General features: G+C 43.4%; 1 protein-coding gene across 4 annotated transcripts in view; it reads right to left on the reverse strand.

Annotated features, from left to right (window-relative positions):
* SPPL2B (signal peptide peptidase like 2B) overlaps positions 1-25,005 on the reverse strand; it is a 54,889-nt gene extending 29,884 nt beyond the window's left edge. For all 4 annotated transcript variants that reach the window (XM_069977964.1, XM_069977963.1, XM_069977965.1 and 1 more), the window contains exons 1-9: positions 24,881-25,005; positions 19,032-19,157; positions 17,055-17,237; positions 10,311-10,400; positions 5,915-6,054; positions 3,764-3,909; positions 2,201-2,297; positions 1,637-1,753; positions 1,474-1,555 (exon numbers count right to left, since the gene is read on the reverse strand). In XM_069977964.1, coding sequence (XP_069834065.1) covers positions 1,474-1,555; positions 1,637-1,753; positions 2,201-2,297; positions 3,764-3,909; positions 5,915-6,054; positions 10,311-10,400; positions 17,055-17,237; positions 19,032-19,157; positions 24,881-24,928 — 1,029 coding nt within the window. In that variant the 5' untranslated portion in view covers positions 24,929-25,005. The remainder of the gene's footprint in view (positions 1-1,473; positions 1,556-1,636; positions 1,754-2,200; positions 2,298-3,763; positions 3,910-5,914; positions 6,055-10,310; positions 10,401-17,054; positions 17,238-19,031; positions 19,158-24,880) is intronic.
* Positions 25,006-25,243: the final 238 nt, after the last annotated feature.

A 25,243-nucleotide genomic window follows, 5' to 3' on the forward strand; every position in this document is an offset into this window, starting at 1 on the left:
TTGCTGATAAATTTCTAAGCCCCATAACACCCTAAAAAAGTAAAATATGTTTACCAAATTATGCCAGAATAAAGAAGACATATTGGTAATGTGACTTAAATTAGTTACTATGTGCTACGACGTTCTTTTTTTAGAAGCAGAGAATTTCAAAGTTCAAAAAAATTCAAATTTTTTTAATTTTTCATGATATTTTGATGTTTTTCACAAAAAACACACAAAGTAGTGACCAAATTTTGCCACTAACATAAAGTGCCATATGTGACGAAAAAACAATCTCAGAATCGCTAGCATACGTTAAAGCATGACTGAGCTATAAGAGCATAAAGTGAGACAGGTCAGATTTTGAAAAATTAGCTGCAGCACGAAGGGGTTATGCAAGAGGGAGGCACTGTGGATTCTTAACCTCAACACTTGATACCCGAAAGGAAACTACAAGTCAGATTTGTACTACATATATTAATGAAAAATATATATATTTTTTCAAATGTTTATTTATTTTATCATTTATTGTTTCTTTTTAGCAATTTGTGTATTTGTTTTCATTTGTATTCTATGATGTTATACAAATGGATGTTAATGGTCATGTGACCTTACTCGATACAGTTGCTCCCGTTCTCCTTTGTCTGGGGCGTGTTTATCCCAAGGCGGGACATCACATCACATACACATATAAACCTGTGAGTTACCCACATACATATGCCATGATTAAGGGGTTCTAACGCTGCAATGCGTCGGCGTGTTTTTATCTTTTATTTTTTTGTTTTGTAATGTCCTAATAAAACTACCATAATTTTATTGAAGCCGTGGATGGAATTTTTAGTTTTATGAAGACTTAGGGCCCCTATTACACACACAGATATCGGACAGATTATCTGACAGATTTTGCAGCCAAAGCCAGAAATGTATTTATAAATTTTCCTACACTAAAAACAACAAGAGGAGGAGGGCTATAAGTCTAGGATTGTTCCGATTCACAATAGTTAAAGGGGTAGTCCGGTGGGAAAAAATTATTTTTTAATCACATGGTGGCAGAAAGTTATACACATTTGTAAATTACTTATATTAAAAAATCCCCAGTCTCCCAGTACTTATCAGCCCCTGTATGTCCTGCAGGAAGTGGTGTATTCTTTCCTGTCTGACGCAGTGCTCTCTGCTGCCCCCTCAGTCCATGTCAGGAACTGTACAGAGGACCAGCAAATCCTCATAGAAAAACTTTTCTGCTTTGGATGGTTCCTGACATGGACAGAATTGGAAGCAGAGAGCAATGTGTCAGACTAGAAAGAATACACCATTTCCTGCAGGACATACAGCAGCTGATAAGTATTAATAGACTTGAGATTTTGAAATAGAAATAAATTACAAATGGTAAATGGAAATGGCTTTCTATAGCAATATTTATACTATACATGGATTCCTAGTACCACAAAAGTCATTAGTAACTCCAGTCATTCCAAATGTAATCTTGATACCTACCTTAAATGTGGGCAGGCGAATTGCCTTCAACATGTAGAGACAGAAAGCTATGCCAAGAATATCCTGAAGGATCCAAGCCCACCTTAAAAAAAAACAACAACTTTATATTAGAACATCATCACAGAAGTTTCCCAGACTCTGCTGTTACAGATAAAATACTTACTGGTCTTCATTCCTATACACTCCCCATAGTACACTGACGGCAATGCAGAAGCCTGCTAGAAGAAGCTTCCAGACAGGTGGGCGATTGTGGAAATAAGGCAAATTATTCTCTGGGATTCTAATAAAAAAAGAATAAAAAGTAGCTAAGTAAATTATTTTACTGCCTTAAAGGGGTTTTCTATGAAAAATTCATACATAGCCATGCTGCCAGGGGGAGCAAGTCAGTAATATATACTTACCTGTCCCGCTGTCAGTGTTTTCATAACATCCCGTTCCCATAGGAAATGGCCGGTCAGTATAGAGTGAATGCTGAGCGGCATATCATTGGATGTTTTAAAAACGCTGAAAGCAGCATAAAGCAGGCGCCCCGGGAGCCGCCAGCAGCAGGGGAGAGAGATAGGCAAGTATACATTATTGGCAAAACCCCTTGCAGCCTCAGCCTTTATTTAGCAATAAAAACATTGAGAATTGTTTGGATTTACCAGTGTGGAGAATCATATCAATACTCTATCCTACAATAACAGTTGTCCATGTAGAACAAGAGATAACACCTCTCTTTGCTTACCTGCATTTCCCATATGGAATTATGCGAACAAATGGAGAAAGGCAGCTGTATAGCCCAATGGATGCAGCCAGGCAGAATATTCCAATGATTATATAAACTGTGCATAAGAGAAGAAACATTGCATAAGAGAAGAAACATTAACAGATTAAGCAAAACACATGTAATATTAAAGGGAATCTGTCAGCTGCAATTCAAAGATTAAACCGCCGACACTGTTAAATGCTTTTAGGCCAAGGAGACACCTGGTACCCTTTATATATCTGTCTGTGCTGCCAAGATGTAGAAATCATCTTTTTTTTTTTAAACTCGGTTTATTGAAGTATGTACATCCAGTAAATTACAAACATACATATGCAGTGGTTCTTGTAATGCAAGAAAGATGTCGTACATACAGCATAGATGAATCCTAAACAGTCTGCTGGAAACTTCCAACGGGATGGAAAACGGCTCTGGAGCGTGGTCAGTCCAACTCCCCTCTCAAAAGGAGCAATCATAGCAGATAGGGTTGGGCATAGAAAATGAAGTTTGTACCAATCACAGTATCCGAAACAAGAAGAGGACATATAACATATTTACATAGTATCCCTCGCTCTCATGTACTGGTTAGGCGAATAATTAGTGGCCGGGGAAGCACACCACTGATCCCAGACCTTGTTAAATTTAGTAGTGCACCCCCTATTCTTATAGGTAACGAACATATATAGTATTAACTAAAGACTTCCATTTCCGTACAGTTGGTGGTCCGCTATCCATCCACCGATATGCTATTGTTTTTCTTGCCATGAATAGCTTCTTTCAGGAATATTCTTTGGTGGTATGTCCATTTTTCCTCCAAATACCAAATAGGCATATTTTGGGATCATAAGGGACTACCACCGACATAATATCTTCTAGCATTTTCAGCACTCCCTCCCAAAACTTTCTAATGGGAGGGCACCCCCATATAATGTGCCAGAAGTAGAAAAATGCTTTTATTCCCCAGTAAAAAGTGGCAGGGATGCTTTCCCATGCTCCTAATCTTCTGATGGCTGTAACACCTCTCCCCTCCCCCATCCAGCTTACAGCTGACTGTCAATAATACAGGGTCAGGTATAGGAGTGGTAACTAAGTGATATTCCAGCTTGTAGCACATCAGGAGCTCAGGAAAGCCTCTCTGACACTTTTCACTGGAGCATAAAAAGCATTTTTCTATGTTCTGAAAGTAAAGACAGACATATGAAAGGTACCAGAAGTCTCCTCGACCTAAGCGCTATCTGACAGTGTCAGCAGTTTAAGACATGAATTACAACTGACTGACTCCCTTTTAAGTGACACTGCCAATTCAAAGGTGCATCAAGGGTGCAGCGTAAGGGCAGAAAAAAATATAAATTAAATTTTTTAAAGTGTACCTATCATGCTTCTGACTCCCAACCTTCTATGTGCAGACGCAGCTGTTGCTGGAAGTTTGGGTTGCCATTGAAAAATCCTAGGCATCTGCACATTCCATGCATGTGCCATATGAACAAGATGCACAAGACAAGTACACTTCAAGTTGTGTGTGTGCAGAGGGTAGAAACGTCTTACCTAAACGATCATAGAAGTTGAACAGAAGGACCAACATTGAGCAGCACATAACAACAAACACACAGATCATAATGGGAGTGACATCCACAGTCTCATCGTCGTGTTTCTTATCTGCTCCGTCATCCCTCTTGTGTTTCATATAGCTCCTGAAAAAAAAGACCCACTTATGTAACATTTGCATCAGACAAGTAGAGTGAACTGAATATGAATGTATAAAAGGAACCAATCCTCTCCGAGAATGTGTGACTTGGCCCCAGTACCAACGCAAAGCCCAACGCTCAGGCTGTCAATCAATTGTGAGTAGTTAGGAGGAGAGAGGAGGCTCCACTCCCATGTCCATTTACCGGGCATCGGGAGGATTAATGATGGATACTTTGAAATTGCTTCCCCACCGGAGATGTCGTGTCCGGCAGCTATAAGGTTCTGGGACCAAACCACACTCACTCAAGCAGGTGATTGGTTCCCTTTAATATTGCACTTCATTTTATCTTATGCATGCAAGCCCATATTGAATCTAAGGACACCTAGCCAATGGTGAAAAACAACTGCCTCTCATGAGCAGCATACTTCTTTCTCTAATCTATGTAAATGGAATGGTGGGTGCATAGAGGGATAGACCGACAGATAATGTGTTTACTGTGTTAAGCAGAAGGAGCCAGTGTTGGGCAGATACTACAAGACAGGGGTAGGTACCTAGCAGCTGGCTCTGAGGTGCAATGCATGCTGGGAGATGTAGTTTTCTGGCCAGGTGCCATGATGGAAAACTGGGATCATTTGTAAAAGTTTGAATCTGAAGCTAGGGGTAGTGTAGACAAGCAGGAAAGGTGTCAGACAATCTGTGGGGGAACTGGGGAATGCACTTATATGCTTTTTGTGCATTTGTATTTTATTTTTTCATGGGATTGCTGGTGTTTCCCTTAAAGGCCCTGGTACCTGGGCCAATTATTGTTAATAGGAGTTCCTAGAAACGCTTATTTACCCAATAATCTTAACCTTGTAAAAAGCAAACGCTCGCTTGTCAGCTGATTATTATCGGCCACACATCTCCCCGTTTAAACAAGATTTATATATATTAGGTTTTGGAGATATAGATATATATATAAATACACACACACACACACACACACACACACACACACATACTAACTACATTAGTTAAGGTGTGTATACTCAACTTTTGAAAAGTGAAAAACTAGTGAAAAAAGAAAAAAAAGAGGATTGGAAAGAAGCCTTGGCTTCTCATATGATGGTGTCACCTGCTATAAATAACAAATTGACCCAATTGTTCATTTTCCATCAGTGCTATCTGATCCTGGTAAGACTACATAAAATGGGCAGATGTCCCATGACAGAATGTCATAGATGTAAGCATCCATGCTCTGACTTCATTCACATGCTCTAGGGATGTCCTCTTATTAGCACATTTTGGGGAGGGGTATTGGATATGTTGGATGCACTACTACAGCGCCCTATTGATCGTTCCCCCAAATGCTGTGGACACACCACCAAATGATTTTTCTAATGGAAGTATTATTTTAAGCTAGGGAGGCAATTGCATTAAAGTGGATGAATGCTAGGCCTCCTGCGTTGTCGGAATGGATTGGACTGGTAAATACTGTCATCTCTTATGAACACATTGGGGGAGATTTATCAAAGGGTTCAGCAGAGCCTAAAGCTGAGCTGTGATTGGTTGCTGTGGGCAGTTTGCACCAGTCTAAATTTTACACCCTTTGATAAATCTCCTCCATTGTGTTTAAACGCAGAGGGTGTCCTTCTAAACTCAGTAAGGTGTGAGGAATCTGTCACCTGACACGAATTATACCACAACCCGTTACACCAGTTTGCGGGACGCGCTGTTGTCACGCCATACTTAAATCTCTTTCCGGAGTGATTTACTAGATATACTTCACTTTTATGTTAAGAAGTGAATGATGGGTGTGTTGGACACAACATTATTTATGTGGACTTAGACCTATTGCACCCTTTTATTCTGGATGGATTAGTCCTAAGCGGTTTTTGTTTGGACGTCCCCGTTAGGGCGCTGTACCTTTTTGAATAATTTGTACCTCGCAAAATAATATGTGGAAACGAAGACATGACCAATTTGGACAATAAAGAGTTTCACCCCCTGAAAAGGACAGCGTTACTTACTTCTTAACATCTCTGCTTCCAGCCCAGTAGCCACCAGTAGCAACGGTTCCTACAGCCATTATAAAAATGATGACCATGTTGTAGTCTACAACAGGCTCATTTGGTGCATACATTGCCACTTTTACAGAACGACCGAATGTCTAAGACAAACGTGCAGAAATGAAGAAACACAATTACAGGTTGGAATTTGTCTTACATACACTTCATTAAAATGATTGACTTTATAACATATCTATTCAGTTAATCTCAGAAATATACAGTGTAAGGCTGGGTTCACACGCTGTAACTGTGCGGCTGTTTTTTTTATGCGGCTGTAAATGTGCGGGTGAAACTCCGGCCGTGGGAAAAAATAGACATGCGGCTCAAAACATACGGTCATTTACTTGGAAATCTGGTTCAACTAAAAATAAGAAATTAAATGTTAAGAAAGTGATGGAAACACCTCTGGATGCATCTGGGAAAGCAGGGAAACAGTTTACATGAATTGCTATTACCGGGGTTTGCGATCCTCTGCACTATAGCCGATGTCTCTCATGGTTAATATATTGAATTAATAAAACACATTTTCTGTGTAATAAAGTCCCTTTTATTGTTCAATAATTAAATGTAAACGATTCCATCATTTTGCAATTAAATATACTGTTAAAATAAATATATATATAAATAAATGTATATTTATATATATATTTATTTTTTGACAGTATATTTAATTGCACAATGATGGATTCGTTAGAATTAAATTATTGAACAAAGAAACTGTATTTATTTCAACGAAAATGTGTTTTATTAATTAAATATTAATTAGTACAGGAAGCTCTATAAGCCGGTAATTCATATGCCGGCAATAGAGCATTCTGTACTAATCATCACTTTACTTTAATGAAAACATCAAATGTTTCTTCTAATTATGTTGTGACAATAGCATTATTAGAAGAAACATTTAGAATTATATGTGCGCTCAGCTGATTGGCTGTTCGGCTGAGCGCACATATAATGAGCCGGTCCGCAGCACAGTGACTTCATTGTGCTGCGGACCAGCGAAGAGACAACATCGGGACATCGGATGGTGAGTATAGAGCTCTCCCCACCCCCTCCCCGGCACTGCACCCCTCCCAGCAAGGAAGGGGGGTCACTTAACCCCTTCCTTGCTGGGATGGGTGCAGTCTGACATCAGTCTGGCCCCCAGGGGGTTAAGGGGGATGCAATACATCCTCCCTTAACCCCTTGGAGGTCAGACTGTAAGCAGCGATCTGTAAAGATGCTGCATACTGTAAGGAGCACAACACCGCTCACAATGATGGGTGTTGTGCTCCTGTTTGTGTGTTTTTTGTGTGTTTCTCCCTTTTTGTTTTTCAGATATCGGCATCCTGGGGATTACGTCGGATTCCATGGACTACGTCGATGACCAGCGGTTATTCTTTGAATTTTTTTAATAAAATGGTCAATGAGGGGTGTGGGGGTGTTTTTATTTGAATAAAAAAATATTTTAAACTTGTGTCTTGTCTTTATTTCTTTACTTTATAGACTTAGTAGTGGAAGCCGTCTAATAGACGGAATCCATTACTAAGTTGGGGCCTAGTGTTAGCCGGTATAAAATGGCTAACACTAACCCCCCATTATTACCCCAGTACCCAATGCCACCAGGGGTACTGGGAAGAGCCGGGTGCCAGTGGTCCCGGAGCGTCAAAATTGGCGCTCCTGGACCGGGCGGCAGCAGGCTGGTAAGATTTAGGCTGGGGAGGGCCTAAACCAATGGCTCTTCCCACCCTGGTGTTACCAGGCTGCTGTCGTTTGGTTTTTAACCCGGCTGGTTATAAAAATAGGGGGGACCCTATGCGTTTTTTTTAAATTATTTATTTAAAAAAAAAACGCATAGGGGTCCCCCCTATTTTATATATATCCTATACTTCCAAGCATACACACGAACCACCAAAAATACCGCCGCACAATTACAGCCGCAAAAACAGCCGCACTGTTACAACGTGTGAATAAAAGGTATAGCTGTACGGCTGTGTCAGTACAGTAGCCTGAAGGTTCTTCTTTCAAATCAACTGGTTTTAGAAAGCTATACAGATTTGTAATTTACTTTTATTTAAAAAACTTCCAGTACTTATCAGCTGCTGTATGTCATGCAGGAAGGAGTGTATTCTCTCCAGTATGGCATAGTGCTCTCTGCTGCCACCCCTGTCCATGGTAGGAATTGTCCAGTGCAGGAAATGTTTTCTATGGGGATTTGCTGCTGCTCTAGACCTTTCCTGACTTGGGCAGAGGTGGCAGCAGAGAGCACTGTGTCAGACTGGAGAGAATACATCCCTTCCTGCACATTAAGCAGCTGATAAGTAAAACAGAGGTAAATTACAAATCTATATAACTTTTTGAAACCAGCTGATTTGAAAGAAAGATCTTTAAACGGTTTCAAAGCTCCCGGCATCATTATAATACATGATGCCGGGAAGTCTATGATTCCACTCCTATGATTGTCCCCTAATTCTTGGAATTCAATCAAATATAATAATACTAATTATTTAAAAATTATGGATATCTTTTACATAGTCCTTTCATGTTCACAGGCTTAGTACTAGGAAGACAAAATAATCATAAAATGTAAATATTATTTTTAAAGTGTATCTGTCATTGAAAAAATAAAACCTCCAGCAAGTATATAGTGAATGCTTGCCTTATGTAGTTTTTATTTTAATTTCACATATCCAGCCATCTAGATACACCAAACAATTATAGGCCTTACTTGGCCGATTACAGACCGTTCAGGTCAATAATAGTTTAGTGTAATAGCGCATGCTGAGAGGCAATGATGTTGGCTGATCGCGGTCGTTCAACATGCTGAACAATCACGATTAAGTAAGTGACAGTCTGCTGGACATCACTCTGTTTTAAGGAACGTTCAGGGCAGCCCCTTCCAGTTCGCTATCTGTCCTTGTAATAGGACAGGTATAGAGAAGGGAACAAGGGGAAAGCGAGCGCTGAACTGACAGGTTGCCACTCGCTTCCCATGGAACATCGTGCTGTTTAAAAGGGTTATCGAGCGCTACTAAAACATGGCCACTTTCTTCCAGAGACAGCCCCACTCTTGTCTCCAGCTTGGTCCGGTTTTTGCTTCTCAGTTCTATTGAAGTGAATGGAGCTTAATTGCAAACCGCACCTGAACTAGAGACAAGAGCCGTGTTGGCCACTTTCTTTCAGAGACAACATGACTCTGTCTCCAGTTCAGGTGTGATTTGCAATTAAGCTTCATTCACTTCAATAGAACTTAGCAGCAAAAACCGGCCCAAGCTGGAAACAAGAGTGGGGCTGTCTCTTGAAGAAAGTGGCCATGTTTTTGTAGCACTGGGTAACCCCTTTAATACAGCCTTTAATTTACTCATCTACAGCAGTGTACAGGGGCGTCTACGGCTGCTGGCCAATCAGCATTCATCTTTACTGGGCCTGGCTGTGCAGGACAGATGACATCACTTCCTGCATTCAGGTGCATGCCTTTCAGTGAATCCGGCCTGATTTCTGCCATGATTTACACCTGCGAGCAGACTTAAGTCAGGTGCGGGAGAAGTCCATGTCTCCTTCCTGCCTTGTCGCTCTGTCCCTGCCTGGCCATTGGGCAAGCAGGGGATATGGCAGGCGTATACCAGGAAGAGGGGGCGAATCTGCACCTTCTTCCTGTCGTACGTCCCGGCTGCAGCGTTCATAATTCTCCCCCATAGTGGCTGATTTTACAGCATTGTATTTCATTTCCTGCTGAATTAACAGTATTTATTGGCTTATTTATTGGGTGGAAATACTTTTTAATGTCTGCCTAAAGTCTGGAACCCGTAGACATTTCCAAATGTTTCCACTAGGGATGGTCCGAATCTGCTGAGGTTCGGGTTCGTATGAACCTGAACTCTTGGCATCAGATTCGCGATGTCTGCCCGCTCCGTGCAGCGGGTGGATACAGCGGGAGGACCGCCTGGAAAACTGGGAAACAGCCTATGGCTATGGCTGTATCCCAGTTTTCCAGGCGGTCCTCCCACTGTAATCCACCCTCTCCACGGAGAGGGCAGACAGCGGGAATAATTTCCGAGGGTTCGGGTTCGGGTTATCCCTAGTTTCCACCTTCAGTCGCTGCTTATTTGTGCCTGTTTTCTTTCAGTTTTTATTATTATTATTTTTTTAAAAGGTCAGATGACTGACTCTTCCTTTGAAAAACATGAATCATTTTTTTTTTTCAATCAAAAACCCATATACCATCAACAGCCGTTAGCTCATGAATAGGAAGAGTAGACCCCCCCCCCCCCCCCCGCGCCAAAATACTGCGGAAACAACTTCTATTGACACCTCTTTGGGCCACATACTGCGAGTTCCCATGCAAGTTTAACACTTGTTCTGAGAGAATTTTTCTTACCTTACTGATATCTAGCATATCTGTGTAGCTAAGAAGAGCCACCGGGATGTCAATCTCCTCATACTGGCTATGGTTACCTCCAGGAGGGACCTAAATATTAGAATATGTCATTTATTTATTAAATACCATTATTAATGTTTTTTTTTCACAATTTAGGTCCCATTAAAGGGGAACTCCAGGCAGAGGTTAAAAAAATGAAACTTCTGCAGAAGCATGTAGCATTACTTACCTATCTATCCCAGTTTTGAAACTACCAAAAATCCATTTGTTTGGGGGGGGGGGGGTTGTACTGTTTTGTGTTCCTGTCCTTCCGGGTTGATCAGTTCCCAGAATGCAATGCTTTCCTTCAGCTAATCATCAGTCCCCCACCCATCACAATCAGTAAAATTAGTGCTGCACCTGTTTCTAGCTAGTCAGAGATGATGGATCACTCAGGGGATTGGAGGATCCAGCCAAGCCTCCTGTGACATCACGCCCTGCCCCCTGTCTGCATCATTAGCCTGTCCTCAGAAAACACACACAATGTGAGACAGAGGCATGGAATATTTGTCTCCTAAGGGGGGATAGCAGAAGAAACAGGAGACGTGAATTGGCACAGAGGCCATTTTTTTCCCCACTTCCTGGATTTCTATCAGCTACCAGTGTGGCAGAACCGCACAGATTCGGTAATACATTATATAGACAAATCTATATACCTTTTAATGTACTTTTAATAGAAAACAAGTTTTTCTTATCTGGAGCTCCCCTTTAACACTAATAGGACAGATACAAATAATCAGGTCACCAAGATCAATGTTGCCTAGGTGGTTTTCAAAATCATAGAAGTCCTAGCAGTATGCCATGCATCTATTCTTTATATTCAGTCTCTACTGACCAAGAAATATAAAACTTGAGTGACATAAAAATAAGAATAATACTGAGTTACTGAGTCAAGACAACAGCAAAGAGAAAACAAAAAGATACATCGCTACAACCAAAATATATGCCGTATATATAACTCAATGCATACCTGTCCTGGTATCCCAATCGGTATGTAGGGAGGTGCACCCGATGCCTAGGAGCTTGCTAGGCTGTACTCAGTCTATGGCCAAAAAAGTTAAACCGAGGCACACAATCCCATAAAATATCATACCTTTATTGATACAGACACAAGAATAAAAGTCCACGTAAAATTGTGTGTATGGCAACGCGTTTCAACGTAACCGTCTTTATCACAGCAAATACACACGTTTGAAGTCCGCTCGGATCCCGCCTCCTTTACTGAGTGGCTGAGCGGCCCTGAGACATAGCGTCTCGGGTGGCGTCAGACACCAGGAAGCGGCCGGGAACGGGGACCGGAGCGATGAGTGACCCGCCGCTGGAACCGGGGAGGTGAGTGGACGTCTTTTATTTCAGCCACCTCCTCCCCGGTCCCCCCCAGAAAGTGCCCCCATGCTGGAGCACCCCTTTAAGGGGAAAAGCAGTATATGTGCATTTCCATAAGTATGTCTAACTTTCCATAAGTAATAACATAATAAAAATACTTTTGGCCGGAGTTGTCCTTGAATGTAAGGGCTGTATTACACGTCTTGATCACTAATGTAAACGAGCACTGATCTGCTAGGTTGCGTTATTACAACCATATAAAAACATATATACACACAGTTGTACCTCTGTTCTAGAACTTAAAGGAGAAGTCTGGTGAAAATTTTTATTAAAGTATTGGATTGCCCCTCCCCTAAAGTTATACAAATCACTAATATACACTTATTATGGGAAGGTGCTTTTTTCCCTAAACTTACTACTGCATCAAGGCTTCACTTCCTGGATAACATGGTGATATCACTTCCTGGATAACATGGTAATGTCCCGACCCGACTCCCAGAGCTGTGCGGGCTGTGGCTGCTGGAGAGGCAGAGGGACATTGGGGGACACAGGGCACTGGAACGACACTGAGCATCCCCCTGCCATCATCCTCTCCAGCAGCCACAGCCCGCACAGCTCTGGGAGTCGGTTCGTGACATTACCATGTTATCCAGGAAGTGAAGCCTCGTTGCAGTAGTAAGTGGAGGGAAAAAAAGCACTTTATGTGCATTTCCCATAATACGTGTATATTGATAATTTGTATAACTTTTGGCGGGTAATACAATACTTTAATAAAAATTTTCGCCGGATTTCTCCTTTAATTGGTTCAAGATGGCAGTTTGAGAACCGAGCAGTGTCTACCGTAGGAAATAATGTAAATGTGCTTACCCACAATGCTACAAAACACTGTATAAAAACATACCTGTATAGTTCTTAAGATTCTTAATACTCATGTAGTGGGGGTACTATAAACTTAAGTAGTTACTGGAATGTACATATAGGCTACCAATTTGCATAGAATGCCAAACTACCACATTATCAATAATCACACGGCCTGTCACGTCAATAGCCAGTAATGGCCAGTAGAATCCTCAGCAGTTGTGGCAGTAAGCGGGCAGAAGTGAGAAGAACACCGGGAGCGCTAAAAGGTATGTAAGAGATTTTTGCTTTGTTTTTTACACAGCAATCAATCGTCGGCCGTGCATCGCAATTGCACGAAGCTATGCATGGTAGGCGGACAATGATCTTTAGGCAGGACCAAAAGACACGATCAGCCACTGATCGCTGTCACTGAATGTTCTCTGTACTGGTGACCCAATACCTTATATCTTAAGTCACTCAAGATTTTACTTTGTCTTATATTTTAAAAATTAGTCAGTAAACATTAAAGGGGTAGTGCAGCGCTAAACATTTATTCACAAAATAACACACATTACAAAGTTATGTTATGTAAGTGAATGGCCCCCTTCCCCGTGTTCCCCCCCACCCCCGAAGTGTGGTGCATTATACTCACCACATTCGTGTCGACCCCCGGCCGCCATCTTGGGACAATGACGACATCTTCGGGAGGCCGGCCGAACCTCTCCAGCCGTCCCTCAAGATGGCGGCCGGGGTCGACAGTGATCTGGTGAGTATACTGCACCACACTTCCGGGGTGGTGGGGGGGGGGGGGGGAAGGGGACACGGGGAAGGGGGCCATTCACTTACAGTTGTATAACTTTGTAATGTGTGTTATTTTGTGAATAAATGTTTAGCGCCGCACTACCCCTGTAAATATTATGAATGGATGCATTGCATAGTATTTTCATATATGAGCTGTTAGACACATCTGAGAGTTCATAATGTGAAAAAACTAATAAATCCACAGTGGAATTCATTTTAACATTTTTTTCCAGCCTTATAGAAGTGATCCAATGAAGAACCATTTCCACCATACACATTTATTTTATACTTATAGCTCAAGCAATTGCTGCTGCTATATAATAATCACTGCTGCTGCTACATAATAATCACTGTTGCTGCTATATAATATGAATATATATATATATATATATATATATATATATATATATATATATATAGTAATAATAATAATATAATAATCACTGCTGCTATATAATAATCTCACTGCTGCTACATAATATAATATATATATATATATATATATATATATAGTAATAATAATTATTATATAATAATCACTGCTGCTGCTGCTACATAATAATCACTACTGCTGCTATATAATACTCACTGCTGCTACATAATAATCACTACTACTGCTGATACATAATAATCTCACTGCTGCTATATAAGTCACTACAGCTGCTGCTGCTACACAATAATCACTGCTGCTATATAATACTCTCATTGCTTCTAAAATAATAATCACTACTGCTGCTGCTACATAATAATCACTGCTGCTATATAATACTCTCACTGCTGCTATATAATATCACTGCTGCTATAAAATACTCTCACTGCTGCTACATAATAATCACTACTGCTGCTGCCACATAATAATCTCACTGCTGCTATATAATAGTCTCACTGCTGCTATACACTCACCGGCCACTTTATTAGGTACACCTGTCCAACTGCACGTTACCACTTAATTTCTAATCAGCCAATCACATGGCGGCAACTCAATGCATTTAGGCATGTAGACATGGTCAAGACAATCTCCTGCAGTTCAAACCGAGCATCAGTATGGGAAAGAAAGGTGATTTGAGTGCCTTTGAATGTGGCATGGTTGTTGGTGCCAGAAGGGCTGGTCTGAGTATTTCAGAAACTGCTATTCTACTGGGATTTTCACGCACAACCATCTCTAAGGTTTACAGAGAATGGTCCGAAAAAGAAAAAACATCGAGTGAGCGGCAGTTCTGTGGGCGGAAATGCTTTGTTGATGCCAGAGGTCAGAGGAGAATGGGCAGACTGGTTCTAGCTGATAGAAAGGCAACAGTGTCTCAAATAGCCAACCGTTACAACCAAGGTAGGCAGAAGAGCATCTCTGAACGCACAGTACGGCCAACTTTGAGGCAGATGGGCTACAGCAGCAGAAGACCACACCGGGTGCCACTCCTTTCAGCTAAGAACAGGAAACTGAGGCTACAATTTGCACAAGCTCATCGAAATTGGACAGTAGAAGATTGGAAAAACGTTGCCTGGTCTGATGAGTCTCGATTTCTGCTGCGACATTCGGATGGTAGGGTCAGAATTTGGCATCAACAACATCGAAAGCATGGATCCATCCTGCCTTGTATCAACGGTTCAGACTGGTGGTGGTGGTGGTGTCATGGTGTGGGGAATATTTTCTTGGCACTCTTTGGGCCCCTAGGTACCAATTGAGCATAGTTGCAACGCCACAGCCTACCTGAGTATTGTTGCTGACCATGTCCATACCTTTATGACCACAATGTACCCAACATCTGATGGCTACTTTCAGCAGGATAATGCGCCATGTCATAAAGCTAGAATCATCTCAGACTGGTTTCTTGAACATGACAATGAGTTCACTGTACTCCAATGGCCTCCACAGTCACCAGATCTCAATCCAATAGAGCATCTTTGGGATGTGGTGGAACGGGAGATTCGCATCATGGAAGTGCAGCCGACAAATCTGTGGCAACTGTGTGATGCCATCATGTCAATATGGACCAAAATCTCTGAGGAATGCTTCCAGCACCTTGTTGAATCTATGCCACGAAGAATTGAGGCAGTTCTGAAGGCAAAAGGGGGTCCAACCCGTTACTAGCATGGTGTACCTAATAAAGTGGCCGGTGAGTGTATAATAATCTTACTGTTGCTGTATAATAATCTCACTGCTGCTATATAACAATCTCACCGTTGCTGTATAATAATCTCACTGTTGCTGTATAATAATCTCACTGCTGCTATATACTAATCTCACCGCTGCTATATAATAATCACTACTGCTATATAATAATCACTACTGCTGCTGCCACATAATAATCTCACTGCTGCTATATAATATTCTCACTGCTGCTATATAATAATCTCACTGCTGCTATATAATAATCTCACTGCTGCTATATAATAATCTCACTGCTGCTGGATAATAATCACTACTGCTATATAATACTCTCACTGCTGCTGTATAATAATCACTACTGCTGCTACATAATAATCACTACTGCTGCTGCCACATAATCTCACTGCTGCTATATAATATTCTCACTGCTGCTATATAATAATCTCACTGTTGCTGTATAATAATCTCACTGCTGCTATATACTAATCTCACCGCTGCTATATACTAATCTCACCGCTGCTATATACTAATCACTACTGTTATATAATACTCTCACTGCTTCTATATAATAATCACTACTGCTGCTAAATAATAATCACTACTGCTGCTGCCACATAATATTATCTCACTGCTGCTATATAATAATCTCACTGTTGCTGTATAATAATCTCACTGTTGCTATATAATAATCTCACTGCTGCTATATAATAATCTCACTGCTGCTACATAATAATCACTACTGCTGATGCTACATAATAATCTCACTGCTGCTATATAATAATCACTACTGCTATATAATAATTACTACTGCTGCTGCTACATAATAATCACTGCTGCTATATAATACTCTCACTGTTGCTATATAATAATCACTACTCCTGCTGCTAAGGAGCCAGCCATGATAGTGTCTTGCTAAGAGTGCATGTCTGTGCATGTACTGATCTGAAGCCCTAAGTGAGTATAAGGATCTGTTTACACTTTCCGTTACAAACTGCAACATACAGATACGGGGTCTGTAAAATAATGCTTTATGATGTTGTATACTTGCTATCAAATACAATAGAAAATGTCCAGAGCAGGAGAGGTTTTCTATGGGGATTTCCTACTGGTCTTGGCAGTTCCTGACATGGACAGAGGCGGCAGCAGAGAGCACTGTCAGACTGGAAAGAATACACCACTTCCTGCAGGACATACAGCAGCTGATAAGTAATTTACAAATCTACATAACTCTCTGACACCAGCTGCTTTGATTTTTTCCTCCTTAAGGGTGCGTTCACACCTACAGGATCTGCAGCAGATCTGCAGCAGATTTGATGCTGTGTACGCACCATAAAGATCCAAGACATTTTGTTCTTACATGAGTAGACACAACTACACACTGAGTGACATAGTTGCTGAGGTCCTATTCTAATATAAGAAACCACTACATGGCACTTGCGTTGGAAGTAGCAGCCAGCATGCAGTTTCCTCTCACCGTGCAGTGTTTTAGAATGAAAGACCAAACAATACTAAATCATCAGGAAGTATCAGTAATGGATTATTATATTATATAATGGATTTCTTGTCTTATATTAACAGCAGCAATGCTTTCTACCTATGGAATAGCCGACCAGATTAGCACCGTAACTCACCAGCTTCTCCCGACTGACGATCAGCAATCCACGAGCACCATTAATCTGCGCCAGTCGTACCTTTTCATAAAAAGTACAATTTCCTCTCATTACCATGGGAATACGGTTACTAAATCCACCATCTGGAACGTCCGAAGGGGAGCAAAGCACAGATGTGGTCTGATCCTGAAGATGGAGCAAGGCCTTTAAAAAAAAAAAAAAAAAGTTATATAATCATCAGTACCCAATGCAGCAGCTACCATACTCGGCTGTTAAGTAACTCCCATTGAAGTGAATATGGAGAACCATGCATGTGAGCCAACACTGCTCCATCTACCTTCAACCTGGAAGCATCATTAAAGGAGTTATTCAGAATCAGAAAAACAATTTTTTTTAGAATTTTTCCCAAAAACAGCGCCACTCTTGTCCTCAGTTTGTATGCGGAATTGCAGCTTAAAGGAGTACTATGGCGATTTACTTTTTACGCTTAATTAACACACATTACAAAGTAACTTTGTAATGCAAAAACAGCACCACTCTTGTCCTCAGTTTGTATGTAGTATTGCAGCTTAAAGAAGTACTATGGTGATTTACTTTTTACGCTTAATTAACACACATTACAAAGTAACTTTGTAATGCGCAGCAATAAGCTATCTCTCCCCCCCCCCCCCCCCTTTGGTAGTTAAATAGAGTATACATACCAAATAACTGTTGACTCCATCCTCTTCTCCAGGGCACCGTCTTGGGTCCATGTCTTCAGAGCAGGGGGCGGGCCTGTTCTCTTGAGCACCAGCAGCATTTTCATTGGCTGGAGCGCATCACATGGCTTACAGCTTGCTCAGCCCTGATTGGCTGAGTAAGCTAGAAGCCATGTGATCTACTTCAGCCAATGAAAGGGCTGCCGCTACACATGCGTACCAGCAGTCTTTTCTCTCCCATTGACTGCTTCGCAACTGGGAAGTGAGGGAGGTCTGAGGACGGCGGGCAGACATGATGGAGACGCAGCCGGCGGGAGATTCAAACGGCGATCGCCACCGGAGGGATGGTAAGTATATTAGCTATGTGTGTCTGTGGGTTTGTTTTTTTTTTTTTTATTAAATCGGTCCACCGGAGTACTCCTTTAATTACAGTGAAGTAAATAGAGCTGAGTTGTAATAGACTACAAACCTAGAGACAGGTGTGACACTCTTTTTGGATGAAAGAAGCATTTCTTTTCTAATCATGGAAACAGTCTAACTAAGTAAAGTACTGGGGTGTGACTACAGGCTGAAAAAGTGTGTGACCCTAAACTGTAAACGTGACATGAAGAAAACAGATTGGACTTTAAATCAGAAAGAAGGGAAAGCAAACCAATAATATATGTAGAAGAATAAACAAAAAACCATATGCGTCATTCTGACAAAGACAAGGGATTTCCCATCACACAAGTCTGACAGACATCACACAGTGCCATCCATAGTGTATACCACAGTATATTCTTCTCATCAGATGCCTCCATAAGGAGCAGTTAAAAGGGAAAAAAAGAGGATTTAAAACTGGAGTCAAAGTTTTTGTAATTTACTTCTATAAAAAAATCATAAGTCTTCCAGTACTTCTCAGCTTCTGTATGTCCTGCAGGAAGTGGTATATTCTTTCCAGACTGATACAGAGGTGGCAGCAGGACCACTTCCTGCAGGACATACAGCACTTGATAAGTACTGGATGAACGGAGATTTTTAAACAAAAGTAATTTACTAATCTGTATAACTTTCTGACGCCAGCTGATCTAAAAAAAAAAAAAAAAAGAATTCTGGCAAAGTACCCAATTATGGCTACTGTGCTATTCCTTGTTGCCAAAACACCCATAATACACCACTTAAATAGAGGCTTCCTTCAGTTCACGCTGGGGATACATTTACCGGATATCTTGGCAGTTTCCTGGTAAATGAACACCCGCTGACACAATATAAAGGAGGCCTATCCCACTGCCATATGGGTAAGGAGGAAAGATGTACTCACAGCTTTGGTAAGGTCATGAGGCAGGTGGGCCCAGTCTGAGTTGAATAGAATACAGTAATCTTTGGCACTGCCAGTGCCTGCACTTTTATCCGATGTAACATGAACCATCCCATATTCACAAAGGACCTAGAAAAGATAACATGGTAAAGTTAAATCCAAGAAACACATGATACAATCTAACATTCTGGACAGAGTTTATGTTTTCCAAACATCCAATGTAGTTTGGAGTTACCCTTGAAAAAAACATACCCATTGTAAAATTATTTTTTTTAAGAAATAAACAATGTTTGTGATCCCAAGCAGTTTTGCAATATAATCTCTTTATTTATTATGTTTTCTATGTTTAAATCGGTGTTATACATACAGCCAAACTGTGCTCCATGCTCCCTTCGTGCTGATATTTGTTCTTTTCTCTGTTAAAAAAAAAAAAAAAAAAAAAAGAGACCAAGCACAGGAAGTCCCTTTCCTTTGTACGCTCACATTAGGAATGACACCTGTTCATCATGCAGGTTGTATATCAACTGAGGGCAAATTACGTTATATCCTTTTACTAATTGTACCAGCTACACAATGCCCTTTGTTATGTATAAGGTCACTGTATAAGGTCACTGTGTGGTTACAGAAGTTTTGCTGCTGTGTGACAGGAGAGCTGACCATACAGTGCAAGCACCCCCCAAGATTCCCTGCTACTGATTGTGGACGTGCAGCAGCTGGTTACATACGTAGTGAAGGGAGACACCTAGTGGCCATATGTATAACAGTGATTTAGGGTACAAATTCACTGGGCGGATCTGCAGCTAGTTTCGCCGGCTGGAGCGTATACATCACCGGGTCCCTGCTCTGGATTGCTTCAGCGCTCCCGATGTCTTCACGTCCCGCTCAGTCAATCAGTGTGCTGCGGCGGGGCAGTGCACTGAGTGGCCGAGTGGGACGTGACGGGGACCAGGTGAAGTATAGACTCCGGCGGCGGGGGGTTAACGGGGCGGGCTGCGGAAAAATTCGCAGCGGATGTGCATCCTGCTGCGAGTTTGTCTGCCCATATGTGTACAGGGCAGGGATCCGCAGCGGGTGTCGCTGTAAATTCGCAGCGAGAAACTTGCTGCGGATCCACCAGGTGAGTTTGTACCTTTAAACATATAGAAGTTTTAAAACATAGAGTATATTGCAAAACTGCTTGTGATCACAACCCTTTTGAAAAAATTTTTTGCAACAGTGCCTCACCCTATGATTTTTGTTATCCCTGGGAGGTACGCACAGTTAAATGTAGTAGATGGAGGCTCCTTTACCACCTTAAAGGGTTATCCAGCGCTACAAAAACATGGCCACTTATCCCCCACTCTTGTCTCCAGTTCAGGTGTGGTTTGCAATTAAGCTCCATTTACTTCAATGGAACTGAGTTTCAAAGCGACTCTGTACCCACAATCTCACCCCCCCAAACCACTTGTACCTTCGCATAGCTGCTTTTAATCCAAGATCTATCCTGCGGTCCGTTTGGCAGGTGATGCGAGAGTATCTGTGCCCTAACTTTGCACCACCCCTCCGTCCCTCCTCCCCACCCTCTTCATCATTAGGAATGCCACTGGAACATTTTCTCCATGCTGAACATTTGCACAGGTGTCTTAAAGTGACTGTACCACCAGGCCCAGGCTGAAGCACTGGAGGCGGGCCAACCCACCCTTAGTGGGAGGAAACCCTAGCCCCTCTATGATAGGGTTCCATTAATTCTAATGGAGTTAAGTCATGGGGGTGGGTTGGCCCGCGTCCAGTGCTTCTGCCTGGGCCTGATGGTACAGTCACTTTAACGATCCAGCCCATCTGCCTGGAGCATTCCTAATGGATGGCAGCCTAATGCATACACAATCTAGGCCACTCCCGTAGCGCACAGGGCTGCCAGTTTAAAAGTTGTTTTTTAGGACAATAACTGCATCACCTGCCAAACGGACCGCAGGACAGATGTTGGATTAAAAGCAGCTATCCGAAGGTACATGTGGTTTGGGGGGTCAGATTGTGGGTACAGAGTCACTTCAAACCACACCCAATCTGATGACAGGAGCGGGCGAAAAGTGGCCATGTTTTTGTAGCGCTGAAGAACCCCTTTAATATTCTTCATGAGATAACCCCTGAAAGTGTACGATCAGCTTTACAGACAAACATCAGTACACAATGACTGCAGTGTGGGTAGTGTGGTTTTCTTCCACAAGTCAGCATCTGTCTGGCGGCATTGAACAGCGCCGGTCACCAGTAACAGCTGCGCTGTCCTCAATAATAAAACGTTCAGAACAATAAAGCTGCAGATGTGACAATTTTGTGTCCACCCTGTGGTTTTAAACAGAGACAAAGCTTCCATGTGACCCCACCACTGTCCTGCTGGATGAAGAAAATTAGGGAAAATAAAGAAGAATGTTATTCTGGATCTACGCCTGAGGACATTCATTCCTGCAGTACTCACTGTAATGAAAGTCATCTGCAGAGCAGCGTACAAAGTGTTCTCCAGTGAACATGCCAAATGTATTATTATTGGAGCCGTATTCAGCCATTTAACTTATACCTACATATATTCTGCTGCAGAGTCTCTGTGGGTTCACTGCAGATTGGGGGGGGATCTCTTCTGCTACGTGTGGCCTAATCCCTCCAAATCCCTACACTTCTGTATTATTGACTGCCCTCGTACAATGACAATGTAAGGGAACATATCTTCTAGGGGAGAATACTTCCATATTATATGTCCACATGAAGAAATCAGATACATAAAGAGGTACAGTGTGAGCCTAGAGGTTTTTATAGTTTCATTTTATTCAATTCATTTTTGTGATTTTTTTACTTTTTTATTATATTTTTTTTAAATCAACTGGTGTCAGAAAGTTATATAGATTTGTAATTTACTTTTAGAAATCTCCAGTCTTCCAGTACTTATCAGCTGCCGTATGTCCTGCAGGAAGTGGCATATTCTTTCCAGTCAGACACAGTGCTCTCTGCTGCCACCTCTGTCCATGACAGGAACTGTCCAGAGCAGTAGCGAATCCCCATAGAAGACTTCTCCTGCCCTGTACAGCTGTTATTCCCCATTTACATGTTAGATAATAAGAAGATGATTGATGGGGTTCCCCCTCTGGAAATGCCCTCAATCCTGGAAATTGGGACAATTTTGTTCCCCGAATAAATGGTATGCATTGCAGATGTGTGACCAGTGCCGCATTTACTAACACTGCGTCAGACTGTAAAGAATACACCACTTCCTGTAGACCATACAGCAGCTGATAAGTACTGGAAGACTGGAGATTTCTAAAAGTAAGTTACAAATCTGTTTAACTTTCTGGCACCAATTCATTTTGAGAACAGAAAAAAGAAAATCTCCAGAGTTCTCCTTTAAGGCTAATGTCCCCTTAACCCTGGATGAGTTGTAGCCCCAGGGACAGAGATAAAACTGCAGCTAAATCTGCAGCCAACACACTGTCAAACCTGCGGCAGTAAATACATCGATATAATGGTGCGTTTACACAGGCAGATTTATCTGACAGATTTTGGAAGCCAAAACCAGGAATGGATTTGAAAAGAGAAGAAATCTCAGTCTTTCCTTTATGACTGGTTCCCAGTTTAGGGTCTGTTTCTGGCTTTGGCTTCAAAAATCTGTCAGATAAATCTGCCTGTGTAAATGCACCATTAGAATGTGTCATCATTAGAGTAAAGTAATTGCATGAATCAAGAAGGAACAGGTGCTGCGGACCGGGATACTTCCCCTGCCTACCTGCACTCATACACCTGAGAAGCCACATAAGGTGATAATCCAGTGTGCAGTGATATAGGGGATATGTAATGATCTGCCTGTAGTATGGGCCAGCTATGGGATGGGATATTACAGGGGGTAATGGCAGCAGTGACTGTGAGGTGTGGATTATGGGGCACAGTAGCTGTGAACACCTGAATACTTTGCATTAATGTAGAATACACAGACATCTGCCAGGGTCGCTGCATCCACAGTAATGATGAAGCTTTGTGCAATGTGGCTGAGGCTGCAGGGACTAGAGGGATAAGTGGAGTGATATGAGGTCATGCTGGCACGGGAGGGTGATGATGTAGCCGGCGAGAGGGCACAGGTCACACAGGAGCCGCTAAACAGTCATAGGAAAAGTCGGGGACTCCAGCACAGGGACAGAAACATGCAGCCAGGACCCCCAGCACAGGGACAGAAACAAACATGCAGCCAGGACCCCCAGCACAGGGACAGAAACAAACGTGCAGCCAGGACCCCCAGCACAGGGACAGAAACAAACGTGCAGCCAGGACCCCCAGCACAGGGACAGAAACAAACGTGCAGCCAGGACCCCCAGCACAGGGACAGAAACAAACGTGCAGCCAGGACCCCCAGCACAGGGACAGAAACAAACGTGCAGCCAGGACCCCCAGCACAGGGACAGAAACAAACGTGCAGCCAGGACCCCCAGCACAGGGACAGAAACAAACGTGCAGCCAGGACCCCCAGCACAGGGACAGAAACAAACGTGCAGCCAGGACCCCCAGCACAGGGACAGAAACAAACGTGCAGCCAGGACCCCCAGCACAGGGACAGAAACAAACGTGCAGCCAGGACCCCCAGCACAGGGACAGAAACAAACGTGCAGCCAGGACCCCCAGCACAGGGACAGAAACAAACGTGCAGCCAGGACCCCCAGCACAGGGACAGAAACAAACGTGCAGCCAGGACCCCCAGCACAGGGACAGAAACAAACGTGCAGCCAGGACCCCCAGCACAGGGACAGAAACAAACGTGCAGCCAGGACCCCCAGCACAGGGACAGAAACAAACGTGCAGCCAGGACCCCCAGCACAGGGACAGAAACAAACGTGCAGCCAGGACCCCCAGCACAGGGACAGAAACAAACGTGCAGCCAGGACCCCCAGCACAGGGACAGAAACAAACGTGCAGCCAGGACCCCCAGCACAGGGACAGAAACAAACGTGCAGCCAGGACCCCCAGCACAGGGACAGAAACAAACGTGCAGCCAGGACCCCCAGCACAGGGACAGAAACAAACGTGCAGCCAGGACCCCCAGCACAGGGACAGAAACAAACGTGCAGCCAGGACCCCCAGCACAGGGACAGAAACAAACGTGCAGCCAGGACCCCCAGCACAGGGACAGAAACAAACGTGCAGCCAGGACCCCCAGCACAGGGACAGAAACAAACGTGCAGCCAGGACCCCCAGCACAGGGACAGAAACAAACGTGCAGCCAGGACCCCCAGCACAGGGACAGAAACAAACGTGCAGCCAGGACCCCCAGCACAGGGACAGGAACATGCAGCCAGGACCCCCAGCACAGGGACAAGGACATGCAGCCAGGAGCCCCAGCACAGGGACAGGAACATGCAGCCAGGACCCCCAGCACAGGGACAGGAACATGCAGCCAGGACCCCCAGTACAGGGACAGGAACATGCAGCCAGGACCCCCAGTACAGGGACAAAACAGCCAGGACCCACAGCACAGGGAAAGAACAGCCAGGACCCCCAGTACAGGGACATGTTGCCAGCAGCTGGGACCCCCAGAACAAGGACAGGAACATGCAGTCAGGACCCCCCAGCACAGGGACAGGGACATGCAGCCAGGACCCCCAGCACAGGGACAAGGACATGCAGCCAGGACCCCCAGCACAGGGACAGGGACATGCAGCCAGGACCCCCAGCACAGGGACAGGGACATGCAGCCAGGACCCCCAGCACAGGGACAGGGACATGCAGCCAGGACCCCCAGCACAGGGACAGGGACCGCCTGCCAGCAACCGGGACCACCAGCAAAGGGACAAGACATTTTATACCAGCACGGACAATGGCACAGCATCACTTGCGGCTCTCACCTGGGTGGCTGTGGCCGTCCATAACAGGAGAATGATGAGAGTCTTCATTTCTCCTTCCTGCCCGTGTCCCCAACCTGGGAGGACATACACAAAGGTAGATGCTAGAATGTATCCTCTCCTTTGAGTGTGATGTCACCTGGAGGGGCGGGGCCTCGACCGGAAGTAGGAAGCAGTGAGCTACTGCACCATTCACTGTGCAGAAACAGAGGGAAGGAAGCTGCTATATCCACAGCAACATGGGAGATACAGGGGGAGAGGACTGGTGTATGTGAGGTCTGTATACAGGGGGACAGGACAGGTGTGTGTGGGGGGCTGTATACAGGGAGAGGACTGGTGTGTGGGGGGTCTGTATACAGGGGAGAG

This window comes from Dendropsophus ebraccatus, chromosome 7 (genome assembly GCF_027789765.1).
Source record: "Dendropsophus ebraccatus isolate aDenEbr1 chromosome 7, aDenEbr1.pat, whole genome shotgun sequence".
NCBI classification, from domain to species: Eukaryota; Metazoa; Chordata; class Amphibia; order Anura; family Hylidae; genus Dendropsophus; species Dendropsophus ebraccatus.